This window comes from Kryptolebias marmoratus, linkage group LG20, assembly GCF_001649575.2.
Source record: "Kryptolebias marmoratus isolate JLee-2015 linkage group LG20, ASM164957v2, whole genome shotgun sequence".
In the NCBI taxonomy this organism is placed as follows: Eukaryota; Metazoa; Chordata; class Actinopteri; order Cyprinodontiformes; family Rivulidae; genus Kryptolebias; species Kryptolebias marmoratus.
Window position 1 is genome coordinate 14,053,421 of NC_051449.1, and position 15,170 is coordinate 14,068,590.

General features: G+C 42.3%; 1 protein-coding gene across 2 annotated transcripts in view; it reads right to left on the minus strand.

Annotated features, from left to right (window-relative positions):
* Positions 1–676: 676 nt before the first annotated feature.
* The window catches only part of rorcb (RAR-related orphan receptor C b), a 15,686-nt gene continuing 1,192 nt past the window's right edge, over positions 677–15,170 (minus strand). Inside the window, exons 2-10 of one of the 2 annotated variants that reach the window (XM_017422254.3) lie at positions 9,086–9,171; positions 8,826–8,967; positions 8,129–8,635; positions 6,272–6,393; positions 6,028–6,160; positions 5,378–5,485; positions 4,751–4,861; positions 3,845–3,957; positions 677–3,212 (exon numbers count right to left, since the gene is read on the minus strand). In XM_017422254.3, coding sequence (XP_017277743.1) covers positions 3,051–3,212; positions 3,845–3,957; positions 4,751–4,861; positions 5,378–5,485; positions 6,028–6,160; positions 6,272–6,393; positions 8,129–8,635; positions 8,826–8,967; positions 9,086–9,171 — 1,484 coding nt within the window. In that variant the 3' untranslated portion in view covers positions 677–3,050. Of the gene's footprint in view, positions 3,213–3,844; positions 3,958–4,750; positions 4,862–5,377; positions 5,486–6,027; positions 6,161–6,271; positions 6,394–8,128; positions 8,636–8,825; positions 8,968–9,085; positions 14,913–15,170 lie in introns of those variants that run through there. The other variant, XM_017422253.3, reaches the window with a different exon arrangement.

Below are 15,170 nucleotides of genomic sequence, written 5' to 3' on the forward strand. Positions count from 1 at the left end.
TCAAAACCTAAAGCTTGTCCTTATTGAGTAGTATATAAGCTTCTCTGTTCATCTTCAGGTTTGTTTAAATAAATGAATACAAAGCATGAAAAATGAAAAACTTTAGCTCTAAACATGTTTTTAAGAGTAAAGCACATTCAGCAAAAACTTCAAATATTAAAAACATTTAATTGAACTTAAAAAAAGGAGCAAATTCCAACCATACTTAGGTCTTCAACTAATTATCAAGCTCTATGTCGTAGTTAGTGGCATGACAGAAGTATGTGCTTTGTAAGTCATTTATATATTGAACATAACATTTTAGGTAGTTTTATTCAACCTTAATTCAATCAGTATTTGTTATATTTGAAATCGAGCCCTTTCTTTGCACATTTTTAAAGATATTTTTCATGTAAGTTGTTGTATCTTGAAGAAGTTGGGACTTGGACATGTCCTCCGGGGGTCAAGGCCGTCTCAGTCTTCTGTCTCCTCCCGTAACCTCAGACTGACTCAGTGTTGAGTTCGCTGTTGGGCAGCGGAGGAACCATCTGCTGCAGGACTCCTGGTTCATCCAGGGGCTGAAAATAGCTCTTATTAACTTGTCACAGCCAAGAGTAGATTTGACAGTTTTACTGTATGACTAATACGGGTCTAAAGCTCACAAACAGCAGGGCAAGAGTTCAAATAAGACACAAACTTTTCAAACGAAAAAGAACCCATTTATTACATTCTCAAAACCACATAAAATGTATCCAACTGGAGAACAACATACTGAATATCGAGTTGTGTGACTCAGTTTTTCTTGAACTAGTTATATACTGTACCTCTTGTACATTTTGTCATACAGGTAAAGAGAAGGAAGTCAAACTAGGTTTTTTTTTGTTTGCACATTTCCTAATGTTTTTGAAATTAAAAAACAAACAAACAAAAAAAAAGAAACAAATCACTGGCTTTACGAGACAAAACGTGGAGACACATGAAGAAATTGTGGGTAAAACACTGATGAATAACTGAAAATCACAGCAAAAGAAACATTAAATCCCAATGACAAAAAATTGATCTTGAACTCTAATGTTTTAACCCTATGAATCTTAAATTTCATATTACAATATTAGGACAAACAGGAAGGGCTTTGACACGTTGTAAGTAACATTCACAAAAATAGAACTTACTGTACGTCCACAGTGATTATGGTTGCGGGTCTTAGGTGCAAAGGTGTGAGGAGTACAAGGCTAAAAGACGACACTTTTAATAAAGGGACAAGAGGTCACAGCTAGCTCCCTGAGCAGCGGGCAGAGGGTCCTCAGACTCTGCTCAAGAACGTCACAGCACCCCAAGTAAGACATCATCACCATCTCAATGCGTCAGAAAATGGGTTATGTACATGAAAATTGTAAACAGTTATGGCTGACCTGGTGTGACAGACATGGAGTAAAAAAAAAAAAAAAAGAAAAAGAAAAATAATAAAAACAAACAGACTCGAGTCTTACTGGCATGGAAGCAAAACTCAGGGGGGCAGCTGGTAGCTCTGTCTGGCCTTAGACTAGTGTCAAGTGAGAAAGAGGAAAGTATAAGTGCTTGGTATTCGGAAAAGTATTGTGTTCAGGGTTAAAGGAGAGAGGAGCTCCAAATGTACAAAATAATACAACTGCACCAACCAGCAGAGAGGGTTATGATGCATATGGACCATTGTAATCCCAGCCTGAAGCTAAATGAAACATTTTGAGTAAAACACAGTTGCGTCAACGTGTCGTACTGACTGCTGGTTAGGAACAGGTAGCGAGACCCAGTGTTTCCCCCTTCATTATACAGTTCCTGAAGTCATCTTTTGCCTTGCTCTCTTTGTTTCTTAAGAGTCCGGTTCATCCTTGTGTCTCTTTTATAGCAGGGGTGAGGCAGCAGCAGTGCAGAGTGAAAGCAAACAGTTCAAAATGCCAGGCATTTTTTTTTTGATTATGCTGCTCACCCCTCATGCCTGTTGTGTCAAATCAGCAACAAGTTTCCAGCCCTCCCTTGCTTGAGAGATGGACATGCTTTGCCAAGAGGGAGGGGGTTGTTGCCCCGGGAAACCTGAGAATACTGTCAAAAGAGGAAAAAAAAAAAAATCATCCAAAAAAATAGATCCAAGTCCAAGAATCCGTTTTCCTCACATCACTTGTGCGTTCTCTCACACCTTACGCTTTTGTTACTCTCCCTCACTCACACTTAACTCATTCCATATAATTACATAGTTATTTACATTCTTATTTAAAATATATGCTTATAAACGTGTATATAAATTAAAGATAGTTTCATCTTTTCCTGTCTCTAAGTGGCATTTGCAAGGGAAGGGGTGTGTGGGACTGAGGTTTTTCTTTGCATTACAAGAGCCTATGAAAAGGCAGCACCGAACACTGTGTACTGACATGTGTGTGGAGCTGTGTGCTTGAGCGGACTACCGAGGACACGCTGAGTAACGTCGTGTGTGTTTCTATTTATGTCAGAGAAAAACCTGACCTGTGATCTTGGTCCCTAGGAGAGGGTCAGTGAGAGGATGGCATCCGCACGGACACTGAGATGCAAGGGCTAGTGGAGGGGCTAGTGACTAACAGCTGTTCCAATAGCGATGCGTGTCGATCGTCTTCGTGCTAGGACTTTGTGTGAAACTCTGTTTTAGAGTGGCAGAGTTGTACATTCACTCTTGTTGTGGGGTTCTTGCTTGTGCACTGGTGCTAACTGATGAGGTACATTCATAACTAGTGATCCACAGTGGATCAAATGTTAAACATCTTTTAGAGTTTGGAGCTTTTACATGCCATGTGTGCCGCTGTGACATTATTACAGTCGTTCTCATTGCTACAATATTCACAGGAACATGGGCATGTGTGGTCTGTAGTGTAAGGTGCTTATGCCTGCTGGGATAGTGGAGGACTACTTTGGGAGACGGAGTATTTAAAGTCCTGGATTGTCTTTTAACCGCTGGTCGTTGAGCTTTAAACTCTCTATCCTGTGCTGTCTCTCCTTTTGATCCTCTACCTCCTAACACTCTCTCTCTCTCTCCATCTCTCTTGTTATTCTATCTGTCGGTCGGTCTAGCTGTGAGTGGAGTCCGGCAGAGACATCTCGCTGCCAAACACTTCCCGATACAACGGTGGAAAGCTGTAGGCGGTCTCTGGGTGGACCAAACGGAAAAACTCCAGTTTATCAACGTGGAGGTTACAGATAGACTTCATTATGGGCAGCTTGGACACCATCTGTACGGACAGAAAACAAAAAAAAAACTGTAAAAATGTGACCGCATGTGTTCAACTTTTTGAAAATGGCCTCTTATTTTACACTTTCAGAATATTGTAAATAAGCAACAAAATGTCCTCTGATTGAAAGGAGGGTTTGAAGCTTGTTTTCATAACATCACCTGACAAGAAGAGTTTCTAATGATCTTTTACTCATTGCTGACTTCGGTGTTTCTTCTATCTTGCATATTTTTCTCTGCAGCACTGGTACTTTATAAGCGTCGGTACACAGGGCCCTGCTTTAACTTGTTCTTTTGTTTTTGTGGCTGTCAGATCAGTTTCCATTAGTACTTATGATCAATATTTGATGTGTGAGGTACCTCATGGGTGTGTTCTTGGTCCTCTAATGTTTGAGTTGTAAGAGCTTTCTTGCCTCAGTGTTTTAAAAAGATAATTTTGCCAATCACTTTATTGTAGATGAAACTCAGATTTACCTAATTTTTTAAAACAAATTCCATCTGTTGAAGTCTGAGTTTGTTATGCTTGCAGATTGCCTTTTCAGTAAGTATTTATGTTTTAAAACTTTTAATAACTAAAATCAAATACAGGAACATCAAGGGTGAAAAAGACTAACAAAATGACTTTTTGTTTACCTTATCAAGTTTCTCCTCACAAGTGTCACTCTTCTGTAGACTGTGCTGCAGAGCCAGGTAGATTTTCTCTTGGAGTTTCTGAACCTTTTGGCCTTCTGTCAGCCAGGGGCGATCTGTAGGAGCAACGAAAATCACCTCTTATAATTCAGTTTTCCTGTTTTTTTCTTCTTAACAGTCATTATTGACCTCTGGCATTGCCATCATACTTTGAGCACCAACAGATCAAATGAAATCTTTCTTTAATACTCTGGTCTGCAAGGTGGCAAGTGATATGAAACCTTCAAAGAATCAGTTAATCAGTTTGTAGCACTGATTATTTTAAAGTTTTGTTATACCACTACATTTTTACACACCTCTTCTATATGTAACCTGATGTATTTAGAATTTCTGGAACTTTTAAATCAGCACTTTTTGTCTTAAGTTTAGTAAAAAATTATTCGCTGTGACATCAAATAGTTTTATTGCATGGAATAATTTTCGAGTGGCTATTTAAAAAAATAATTTTTTTCTGTAAATGAGTGCGTCACATGCTACACTGTTTTTGCTTTGTCACTTCAAAAAACTAACCATTTACAAGTGTGAACAAGAAGTTAGTATATAAAAGCCTAATTTAAAACCTAAAGGTAATTAAACGACATGTACAAACAATTCCACTAAAATAAAAAAAAACAAAAACAGTTACATTTCTAACAGAGAAAAAGAAAAAGAAAATGTTCAGGTTTAAAAAACAAATATTCACAGCAACTGTCACTTTCTGTTGTGAATGCAGCTTTCATTTAAATGAACAAAGACAGAACAGAACCTACTATTATGTTCTTTATTTGCAGAACAATGTGGACTTCTTCCTCATCGCGCTTGTCTTTATGAAAGTTTGTGTGGGTTCAAAAGAGAAGTTGAAATAATTACCAGGGGATAAAAGGACAGCGGCGCTGAACAAAGCAATCTCCTCGTCAGAGAGCTGCAGGCGGCAGAGTCCCTTCCCCAGTTCGCACACGGCGCTCACCAGATCATCACAGCCTGCACGCACAACACAGCGCACTTAATACGGGACTCATCGACAACAGCTGTTCTAATTGTTCATCTCAATTTGTTTATTGAACTAAAGTGTAACATTTTTGCTCTCTTTCAGACCTATCAGAAACCACAAGATTCTAACATAAAAATCCCCCAGTCAATTTAAAGTTTTGCCACTAGATGGCATTGTAGCACAGATTTGTTTTGTTTAGAGGGCAAAATGCAACATTTGATGGCTGTAAATAGAACTGAAACAACTGCCTTATACGCTAAATTGTGCTGAGAGCCATTTACAGCTGCACAGTTTATAATCATAATTTGATCACTGAATATGTGTGTGTGTGTGTGTTATAAAGCTTCACTAAAGACTTGAGCACATTTATGGTACTTAAATACATGAAATAAAGGACAGATCCACCAGCTTGCAAAAAAATATAAGAAACTGTAATTTGTTTCAGTGTGTGGCAATCATCTGCATGTTTCAAAGTTTACGTAACAACATTCCCGACTGATCCTCACCGAGGGCTTTGAAGAGCGGAGCCGACGCAAATTTTCCATTGAAGAAAATGGTGCTGTTGTTGCTGTTGAAGGCGCGGCACATACGGATGAGCAGGACCTCCAGACAGCCTACAACAAAAGGTAGCCACAGACAGAGGAATAGACACAGAGATAGAAAAAAGAAAAGACAGAGGGGGAACAGCAAAAAGCCCAAAGAACTCCAACATACACACACACACACACAACATGGAAATAATTTTGACTCCGATTTGTGAACGGCATATACAAGACAATGTTGAACCATCCATTAACCAAAAAAAAAACATTCATCCAGGTTTTTTTTTGTATTTCAAATCATTTACAAGTAGTAAATGCATTGTCAAATATATGCATTACATAAACACAATGTGTTGAAATTATGTATGAATACATAATTCAGAATTTGTTATCAGAATTGTGTCGTTCTCCCCAGAGATCAGAGCAGGTTTGAGAAATTTATAAAAATAAATAAGAGAGTGATAAACAAAAAATAAAGGCAAAGGTAGAAGGTTGGAGACAAAAAAAACAAGCAGAAAGGAACTCAAGTTAGCAAGTTTAGAACGCCGTTAACTTTGGAGGACTCTGTGAAGTTCGTAAAACGTGCAAATGGACATTCCAGAGAGCGCACCGACCTGCTTTCAGCAAAATGATCTGATCGTTCTGGCACAGGTCCATAAAGCCTGCAATACGCTTGGCGAACTCCACCACGTACTGGATGGCGTTGGTGATGTGGTGCGCACACTGCTGCCACATCCACTCCGCCGACTGTGAGGAGAGCCACAAAATAACACTTACACAAACCCACTCATTTTTACTTTATAAAACAATAAATTATTATTATTGTCCATATTATCCTTCACAGTGTGACTGACATACTTTGCTCTGAAAGGCCCGGGTTTCCTCAGGCGTGTACTGGACCCAGGTAAACCGCTTCATGTCATCGGCGCTGTACTGACACGTTTCCAGGTGAGACTTAACGATGCTTTTGGTGATGTTCTCTGTGAAACAAAGCACACACACACACGCCAGCCTCAGTGTGGGTGCTTCAGCATGTTGGTGCTTTGAAAAGAACAAAGCTGAGTTAGGTGGCACCGCTTATCCAAATTTCCATGTCACCTCTGAATCGTTAGGCGCTTTGCGCCATCGGGTCGTTCTGATGCCTCATTTTCACGCTTTATCTTCATGGTTGTCAGATACTTTCCGCCTCCTGCTCCTAACTTCCACCCGTCGCAATAGTTACTAATTTCTTCCTTTCTAAGCCCCCAGAGCATCGCTGAAAACAGATTGTTGTTGCCATCTAATAAAGCAGAAATGTATTCCTCCCCAAGGTCTCTACAGCCATCTTTGTAAAAGGATTTGCCCTCTAATGTGTATAAATGCCTCCATGCTTTAGTCTGACCCAGTTTGTAGAGGTGATTTTCTCTCCTCTCACATTTCTTATTGTGCTGCTTGCTTTACCAGCTACGTCTTACCCTTGGCTTACTTTACTACTTTCTGTGTGTCATATTCATAAAATATGTCCTTGCTCGTGTGTTTCAGTAAATTAGATTTTCCTTCATTTGGTTTTGTTCAGTATTTTTGTTCTTTTCCAGGGAGCCACAGCCAGGAATTCACAACAAATTCTCAGCTACCCAGCTGCATTATATTTTTGTAGCAGCTTTTTCAAAGTGGCCTGCAGCTGAGAAACAAAGCTAGACAATAATTTTCTGTTCAGCTGATCTTATTATCGCCTGCCGTCAAAGGTAATTCTGTCTGTCTGTTAACAAAATATCTAATAACCTATTGGACGGATGTTTATTGAAACTCTCAAAAAGTGATCATTAGATGTACATCTGATTAACTAATAACTAAATAAAGATGGCTGCCACAGCTAATCAACATTAGCTAATGCAAAACCGTCTATCACTCAGTTAATTTTACAGATGTTTGGTAGTAGCTGAGAGTCATCCTCAACACATACTCAGAGCTTAAAGTTTTGGCATTAATTATGAGAGTCAATAATGTCTGTTAGCAAATTTCTCTTAAATCACTGGATAAATTTTAACAAAACCTTTAGAAAAAAATCACTGGATGTACATCTATAACTGATTAACATTTGCAGTGAACCCAATTCAAGATGACCGCCACATATAATCGACCATTACCAACCCAAAATGGCTATAACTTACCCAAGGTTCCAGGTAATAAGGGAAATTTTTATGTGGTAGTAGCTGAGAGTCATTTTCAACAAACACTCTGAGCATTAACAGATCTCACTAGATGTGGCTGTGGTGGTCATCTTGAAATAAAACTTTGTCATTAAAGATGGTGGGCAGTACGCTTTTCTTCCAGGAATGTTAGGCCTTTGTGCATAAATCTTGATTCTTTTTGTTAATGATTTGTTTATAAAGAATCAATTATGTTTGACTTTTTTCTACTACTTTTCTTGAAACTGTCAATAAAAAAAAGCAATATTACACCATGAACTGCTAAGAGCGGTTTAACAGAAGACATCTGGAAGAAGTATTAACTTTGCATGCAACAGGAAATTAATATGAAACTCTGGAGCCACATGAGAAAATATAGATCTTGTTAAAACAGGCCTGTCTTTAATATCCTGCCAGCTCTGACCTGCTTTTGACTTATGCACGGTCACGGCGCGGGGAATAAAAAGAGACGTTCCGTGACACTCGCTTTGTTTCAGGAGGAGGTGAATAATGAAAGCTGTTTGTTATTTATCAGCTCCAGACTCACCGAGGTCTGTTATTGAGCAGTCATCGGGCAGATGGTCCAACAGCGAACGTCTGCGCCCCAGCAGCTGATGTGTGTGCAGGAGCTGGCTCCCGCTGCTGTCTGCCGAGTCCAGCATGGTCTGCTGCGGGGAGTTCTGATTGGACATGGACGAGGACGAGGACGACGAGGAGCTGGACGTGTTCCCGGTGCTGGCCCCTCCGCCTCCGAGCAGCTCCAGGCTGCAGTACTCGCTGGCCTCCTCCGGGGTCAGCGGCAGGTCAAACAGGTCAGGCAGCGTGGCGATGTCGTCCAGGTCGCTGAGGGTGGAGGTGGAGCCCCCGCTGCTGTAGGACCGGCTCAGGCCCTCCTCGCCGTCGTCTGTGCTGCTGCCACACACTCCATCCTCACGGGGCAAAGACAGAGCCATGGAGCCCCCAGAGCCCGCACACTCTTGGGACTTCTGGTGCTTTTGAACCTCAGCGTAGAGGCTGTCCCGCTGCTTCTTTGACATACGACCGAATTTAACAGCTGCAGAAGGAAAACAAACTTCACTATAGGACACAAACTGAATATGAATGTGTACTGCAGCATGACATCTTGTCCAATTTGTCTTGACAACACAAATCAAAATATTCGAAAACTTCTAATTGTCTGCTAATTCAGAGCTCTGCTTGCACAAGCTCTAAAGTGCATTTTTTGTTTTTGTGTGTGTGCTTACCATCTCGGCTCATGCCCAAAGCCAGACATTTTTGCAGACGGCAGTGCTGGCAGCGGTTCCGGTTAGTTCGGTCGATCAGACAGTTCCTCTGGCGGGAACAAGAGTACATGGCATTGTTCTGCTGGCTGCGGCGGAAAAAACCCTGGACACACACACAAACAGAACCATACGGCACGATAGTTGAAATGTTCACATGAAGAAGCTGATTCAAGTTGGTGTTTGGTGTTTTTTTCTCTTTCTTTTCTCCCCACCACTCTCACCTTGCAGCCTTCACAGGTGATGACTCCGTAGTGAATTCCCGAGGACTTGTCCCCGCAGATCTTACAGGGGATGACCTCGATCTGAGCTGCAGGAACAAAAAACCACATTGATGTGACAAGTCAGAAGACTGAACACCGATGAGACTCGAACTGCGATTAGACAGACAAACATTTGTTTTGTGAAAAACAGCTGTTACGCCTCTGGCTTTTCTTTAAAAAGAGGGAGGGGGGGCACACACCAACTACTGAGTAATGAGTGGCACAATGTGCATATTCAGACAAAACTCAGCAGCCCATATTTGGCGTGATTTTGCCCCAGAAGGACAGACGTCTGAGTCTGCGCCTCTCTGAGCTTTCCGTGTCTTGAAGAGAATGTTTCCTTCCCCTTCTTTGTCACATTGTGCTCAGTGATCTTAGTTATCCTTCTTCAAAAGAAGAAAATGGATTAATGGTTAAAGTGGTCTTCCTTCAGCTGGAAGGTTGGGTGTTCAAAATTGTCAACAACTACGCTGTTCTTTTCGAACTATAACACAATAATAATAATATATTGATAATATAGAACTGATTTTTACGACAACATTCAAATTAAAATGCTTGACGGCATGAAGATGTTCACGAGGATGTGATGACATTTTTCTCCAGAGCTCCAAAGTGAAGATTTTCAGCTGGAAATGCTCTCTCACAATCAGAAATTTGAGGGACGTGTGTGTGTGTGTGAAGGACCGTGTCTGTGTAGAGCCCAGGAGGTAGGGCAGGCAGCATGGAAATCTCTGTGTTTTCTTTACAACACGGCGAGGACGGCGGAAAATGCTCCTCGCTCGATGGAATGTTTTTCTGTTGATATTAATACCACATGTAGCCGAACGTTTCCACAATAACCAAGAGAAAAGCAGCGCACGGGTCAGAAAAAAAACGCAAGAAAGCAGAACTGACAGTAGATTCTTGCAGACATTTGATGCTAAGTTTACCCATTGTCTCACTCTCTGAACTTCTGACTTATTACAAGACAAATAAGCGGAAAATGTCCCCCAAGATGTTCCAAGTAAATTCTGTGACTTTTTACATGTGAGCATGCCACCACCTCTTGCTCTGAGTGCATACTGAGCTCTGTTAAAAACTCAGCTTGCTGATATAGACCAAAGAGTCGTTGCATTATGATGGGTCAAAGTGAGTAACGCTGCTTATTGTGTCACAGTTCAAAGTTCTGTCGGGAAAACCTGCATTCTCACAGATGTTATTTGCCATCCATAAATGTGATGCAACCCAGAAGCGGTCACCTTACGTTAGCCGCCCCCACCCCCTAAGCAGGACAGATTAAAACAACATGAACAGATGATCTAACAGAACAGGTGATGACACAGCCTCGAAATTCCTTAAATGTGAATCCAACAGGGTCTGATAGCATCGGTTTGAACAAAACCCAGTCCAAAGGCTCTGTTTGCTAATATTATTGGTTTTAACACACCCTAAGACCAATTCGTCAAAAGCTGCTTTGGTGTCAAATGTGTCAAAACCCATAACACGTATAGCTGATTAGTTCTGTTTTTTGGAGGGGGAGTTCTTATGTAACACTTTGCCTCTGCTGTCCAGGAGTCCCGCTGACAGCATTACAAGGTTTAGACTTACATTTTATGAGCCTGTGAGGCTCAAACACGTCTCACTACCCGAGGTGAGAGCACATTTGAAACTCCCTCACAAACTTTTCCACTTAATGGACGCCTGTAACATAACCATTTTTTAAAAAAATCAGTTTTTAAATATTTCGCTTTTTTATTTGTTTCCCTCCCGAATCTTATGACTTCTGTTTTTGTTGTTTGTTTCTTTTATAAAACACAGAATGATTTGACTTTTTTGGTTGTTCTGCAATTTGCAAGACCAGATGATCATTTGAGCAACATGCTGTATCTTCTGGAGACAAAAAAAAACAAACAAAAAAACAAAAAACAACCCCAGAAAGTCACCGGTGCACCCAAGATAACTTCCTCTGAAATGTGTCTGTGTGCACCCTTTATACGGCCTCACCCCCAGCAAACAGAGTAAACAAACAGATAGGAAATCACATGATGTTTGCACATATGACACATGCACAAAGACTCCTTCTTTTTCAATTTGGTTGAAAAAGCAGTTACGGTTATATGAGGAGACAGCTGCAGGTTTAGTTTGCTGTCTGTATGATCCTGGTGATAGTGGTGGTGGTGGGGTGGGCGGGGTACGCAGAACCATGAACCGCTGCTAAAGTTGGTGCATGGAAATCTGGTACTGGTGCATTACACTGTGAAGGAAAAGTTTCCACCGAGTATTCTGTTTAGTGAACACTCTCCTGCTTCTTCTCTCAAAGCTGTTGACTAAAATACTCCAACTGATGAGGGCAGCTGCAGGCATGCAATGGAAAAATATCTCCCTCCTCCCTTCCTCGGTTTTCTCTCCACCCCTCCCTCATTTCTTGATTATATAACTCCTGTCTGTGAGCATTCTTCTCAACACTCAATGAGCCAAGCTCACTCCAGCGACGCTCACACCCCGCCTCCCTCAGAGTGCCTCTCCTTCCCCACTGGCTGCGTGGCGCTGGCTGCTCGTCGGCATTGGCTAACTCATCCATCACTCCGGTGCTGGAGCCTGTCAGCCCATGTGGACTGGTCTGTCCCACTGACACACTTTCCCACTGCAGGAGGAGAGGGAGGAGAGAGGCAACAGAAACCTGCTCTGTGCACTTTTAAGGTGGAATGGAGCAATACTTTTCCCCTTAAGACTTGGTGGCTGTACTGAAAAATTTGCAATCGTGTCTGAAAGCAAGAAAAAAAAAAAATTATACATGAAGAGAATACAAAACATACATTTGTATTGTTACTCTATATCTTTATAGGCGTTAAAATTTCACTGCGGTGTTTGAGTAACAAGACACCACATGGGGTACGGCTGTAATGGTACACACTGTCCTGTCCACCCAGACCATTCAAACGTTGAACTTGACAGTCAGATATTCAGCTCCCCCTACCCCTCACCCCCAGCCACTCCTGTCTCTTGATCTTTGACACCGAGCTTCTGCTTCAGTCCGCCGATCTATTTTTGTCCTGCGCTGAGAGCCAGAATTACTCAGATGCCCAGCCAGCCACCCTAAGCGGCGACAACCGCAAACACTGCATATACTTTCTAGCTGTTCACCTTCAGGAACAAGCGGAGAAAGGATAGAGCAGAACCGAGCAGAAAGTCGAACTGGCGATTTACCGAAGGCCGTACTCACTCCCAGTGACAGTGAGGCACGCTTCGTTCAAAGTAAGGCACGGTGACGCAAGCGACACCTTTGGTCAACACTCTGGTTACAAAGAGCGTGTTGAGCGTGTTTTAGAAAACCAACGTAATTTAAAAGACATTACCACAAAGATGGCATTCTTAAATACAAGTATTGTCTAAATGAAAACATAATTGGGATAATAGCTGCTTTAAACAGGCAGACAAAGTTGTTGAATGAGAATCTTTTGCCCCTGATGACAATGACTAATGCTGTTATAGTAATTACTTACATTTCCAAATTAAATAAGCTGAGAAACTAAACAGAGGAAACAAGAGTAAACAATTACGTTTGGAACTGAGAGGTATTTTGATTATCAATTATTCCTATTCGGTGATCAGCTTATTATTGCTATTTTTATTTAAGTAAGGGGAATTAATTATGAAATTACATGCTGGTTTTCAACTGACTGACTGATCTCCACCAAGATATCACAATGCTGGAAGAGACAAAAGAGCAGACGCCAAACTCACATAAAAAATTGCATTTGCTTTTAACCCTGTTGACCTGTGTAATGACAGTCTGAGCTTTCTGACCTTTAGCTTTGTCGAGGCACAAAACACTCCAATAGGATCAATACCTCCTCTGCTAATTACTAATATGCTGCATGAGGTCTGGAGGAACTTAAATTAGCCACACATTTAAGAGTACCCTACAGCAGAAGGCAGTAATTGGGGATGAATGGCAAAAAAGCACGGATGCTTGTTGGAGTGGAGTCTAACCTTTCCACTGCACAAAACAGAGAAGAAGACGCTGTAACGGCTGAGAGCAACACGTTGGACTCAGGGTGGTTATCAGTTCGCTGAATGTGTAACCTTGTTATCTCTACAAAGGGTTATTCAGCCGAGGGCGGGGTAGACAGAGAGGCAAAAGGAAAATCACTGGCTTTGTGCTTCCAGCAGCTCACTTGACTGTATCTAACAAGGGACACACAGGTGATAATTTTCCAACAGGTGTTAGTGGTGTCAAACAGTCAGCGTGTCAGCTGTGTGACAAGAGAAAAGGATGAACTGGGACCTGCAGCACACCCTCTCTGACACACACTTGCCAAGTCGCAGACACATTCTGGTGCCGCTTCTCTACTTCTTGTTTCAGTACCCCCTACAAGCGGCTCGCTCTGTGCGAAGGCCACGCTATCATGAAGAACACGGCCAGGAAGGCCGACTCCTAATAAACAACAGGCGGATTTCATTTCACGTGGATGTTTTTCCATTTTCACACCGCTTCCTCACCAGAGTGGCTGAGAACTAAGAACTGCCCGAGGTTCATATTTACAAGCAACACTCGTGCAGTTGTTGTGCTGTGCCCCACTCATACGTTTCAGCATCGCAAATGCATTCCTTTTCAATTCTACGCTCAAAAGACGGGACACCATTAACTACAAAAAAAGAAAAAAACGTGTTGTGAAGCCTAGAAATATGCTAAACGCTCATTCTGTGCACGTTCCGGCTGCTTAGCTGCTGGGGCTTTCAGTGGACTCTATTTTAAAAGATGCAAATACCGCTGGAGGCCGAGCTGAGGCCCACGGAGGGGAGGGGGGAGCTGAGTGTGCTTCCCTGGCCTCTTCATGCACAAAGTCAGTCTTATGACCCTTCACTGTGACTGTGGAAGGGCAACTACTACAGCAAACCAGAAGAAGTGTCAACTCTGCAGACAGCGTGACCTAAACTGTGTCAGCGCGCCGAAACTGAAAGAGAGGTGACTCGACAGTCTGATCAGGATGGCTGCAAGATCGTGAAAGTAACTGGGAGAGAAAATTCTAACAAGTAAAGGAGCGACAGGTTGTGTGGAAAAAAAAACAGCATTTTTTTTGCTCCAGCCAGCTAAGAGAGGGTTTGTTTACATTTGGATATCCTGCCTGCCAGAGAGGGAACCTCCCTCCACCAGAGGCCCCAAATGTTTCTGTCTCTTTCTCTCTCCACCCCCCCTCCTCCCGTCTTTATTCTTCAACTGAAATCCTTCTGTTTCCTCCCCTGCTGAGAGAAGAAAATTCCTTAAGGTAAAAATCTGGTCCAGATTTAAAATAAATATTGGCCTCTGTCAATATTAAGGAGGAGGAAAAAAACCTGCAACAATGGAAACGAGGATGTTTGAAATAGATATCTGAAACTGCTGCAGGTGGATGAGTTTTATTACCGCTTTCCAACAAAGACAAAAAAAAGGTGATATAGTGTCTGCATGTTCAGCTGTTAGCAAAATATTTCATGAACCACTGGACAGATTTGAAGAAAACTCCCAGAAACTAATCGCAGGGTGTCCATCTACAACTGATTAACCTTTGGAGTCCACTCCATTCAAGGTGACTGCCACAGCCAATCAACTTCAGCTCGGTCAGATTTACAGACACTGAGCTAAGATTTCGGAGTGGCAGGAGCTGGGAGTGATCCTCAACAGCCCTTTCAGCACAAGGTGATGTTCTTGCATTTTCAAATTGAGACGCTGCAGCAAGACTGAACGTCGCAGGTTCGGAATCCAGTTTGATTTCTCACACAGGAACCGCACATGGTGCTGCGCGTCCGGCGGCACGACGCTTCCCATAGTCATCCCCCCTCCCTCCTCTCCTCTCCCTCCCTCCGCTGTGGATGCTGTATAATGCTGCGTGACATAACTAGGTCAGTGGAACAGCCGCGACTCTCTCCCTCCGCGGCTCACGCAGACGGCCATGCTGGCGCAGGCTGCGCAGCCGTCCCCATCACAACAACACCACGGCCACACACATCCATCCTGTCACGTTATAAACAAGCGCTTTCATCTCCGAGCGTCAGGGAGAGAAGTTGACAAGACCCCCCCCCCCCC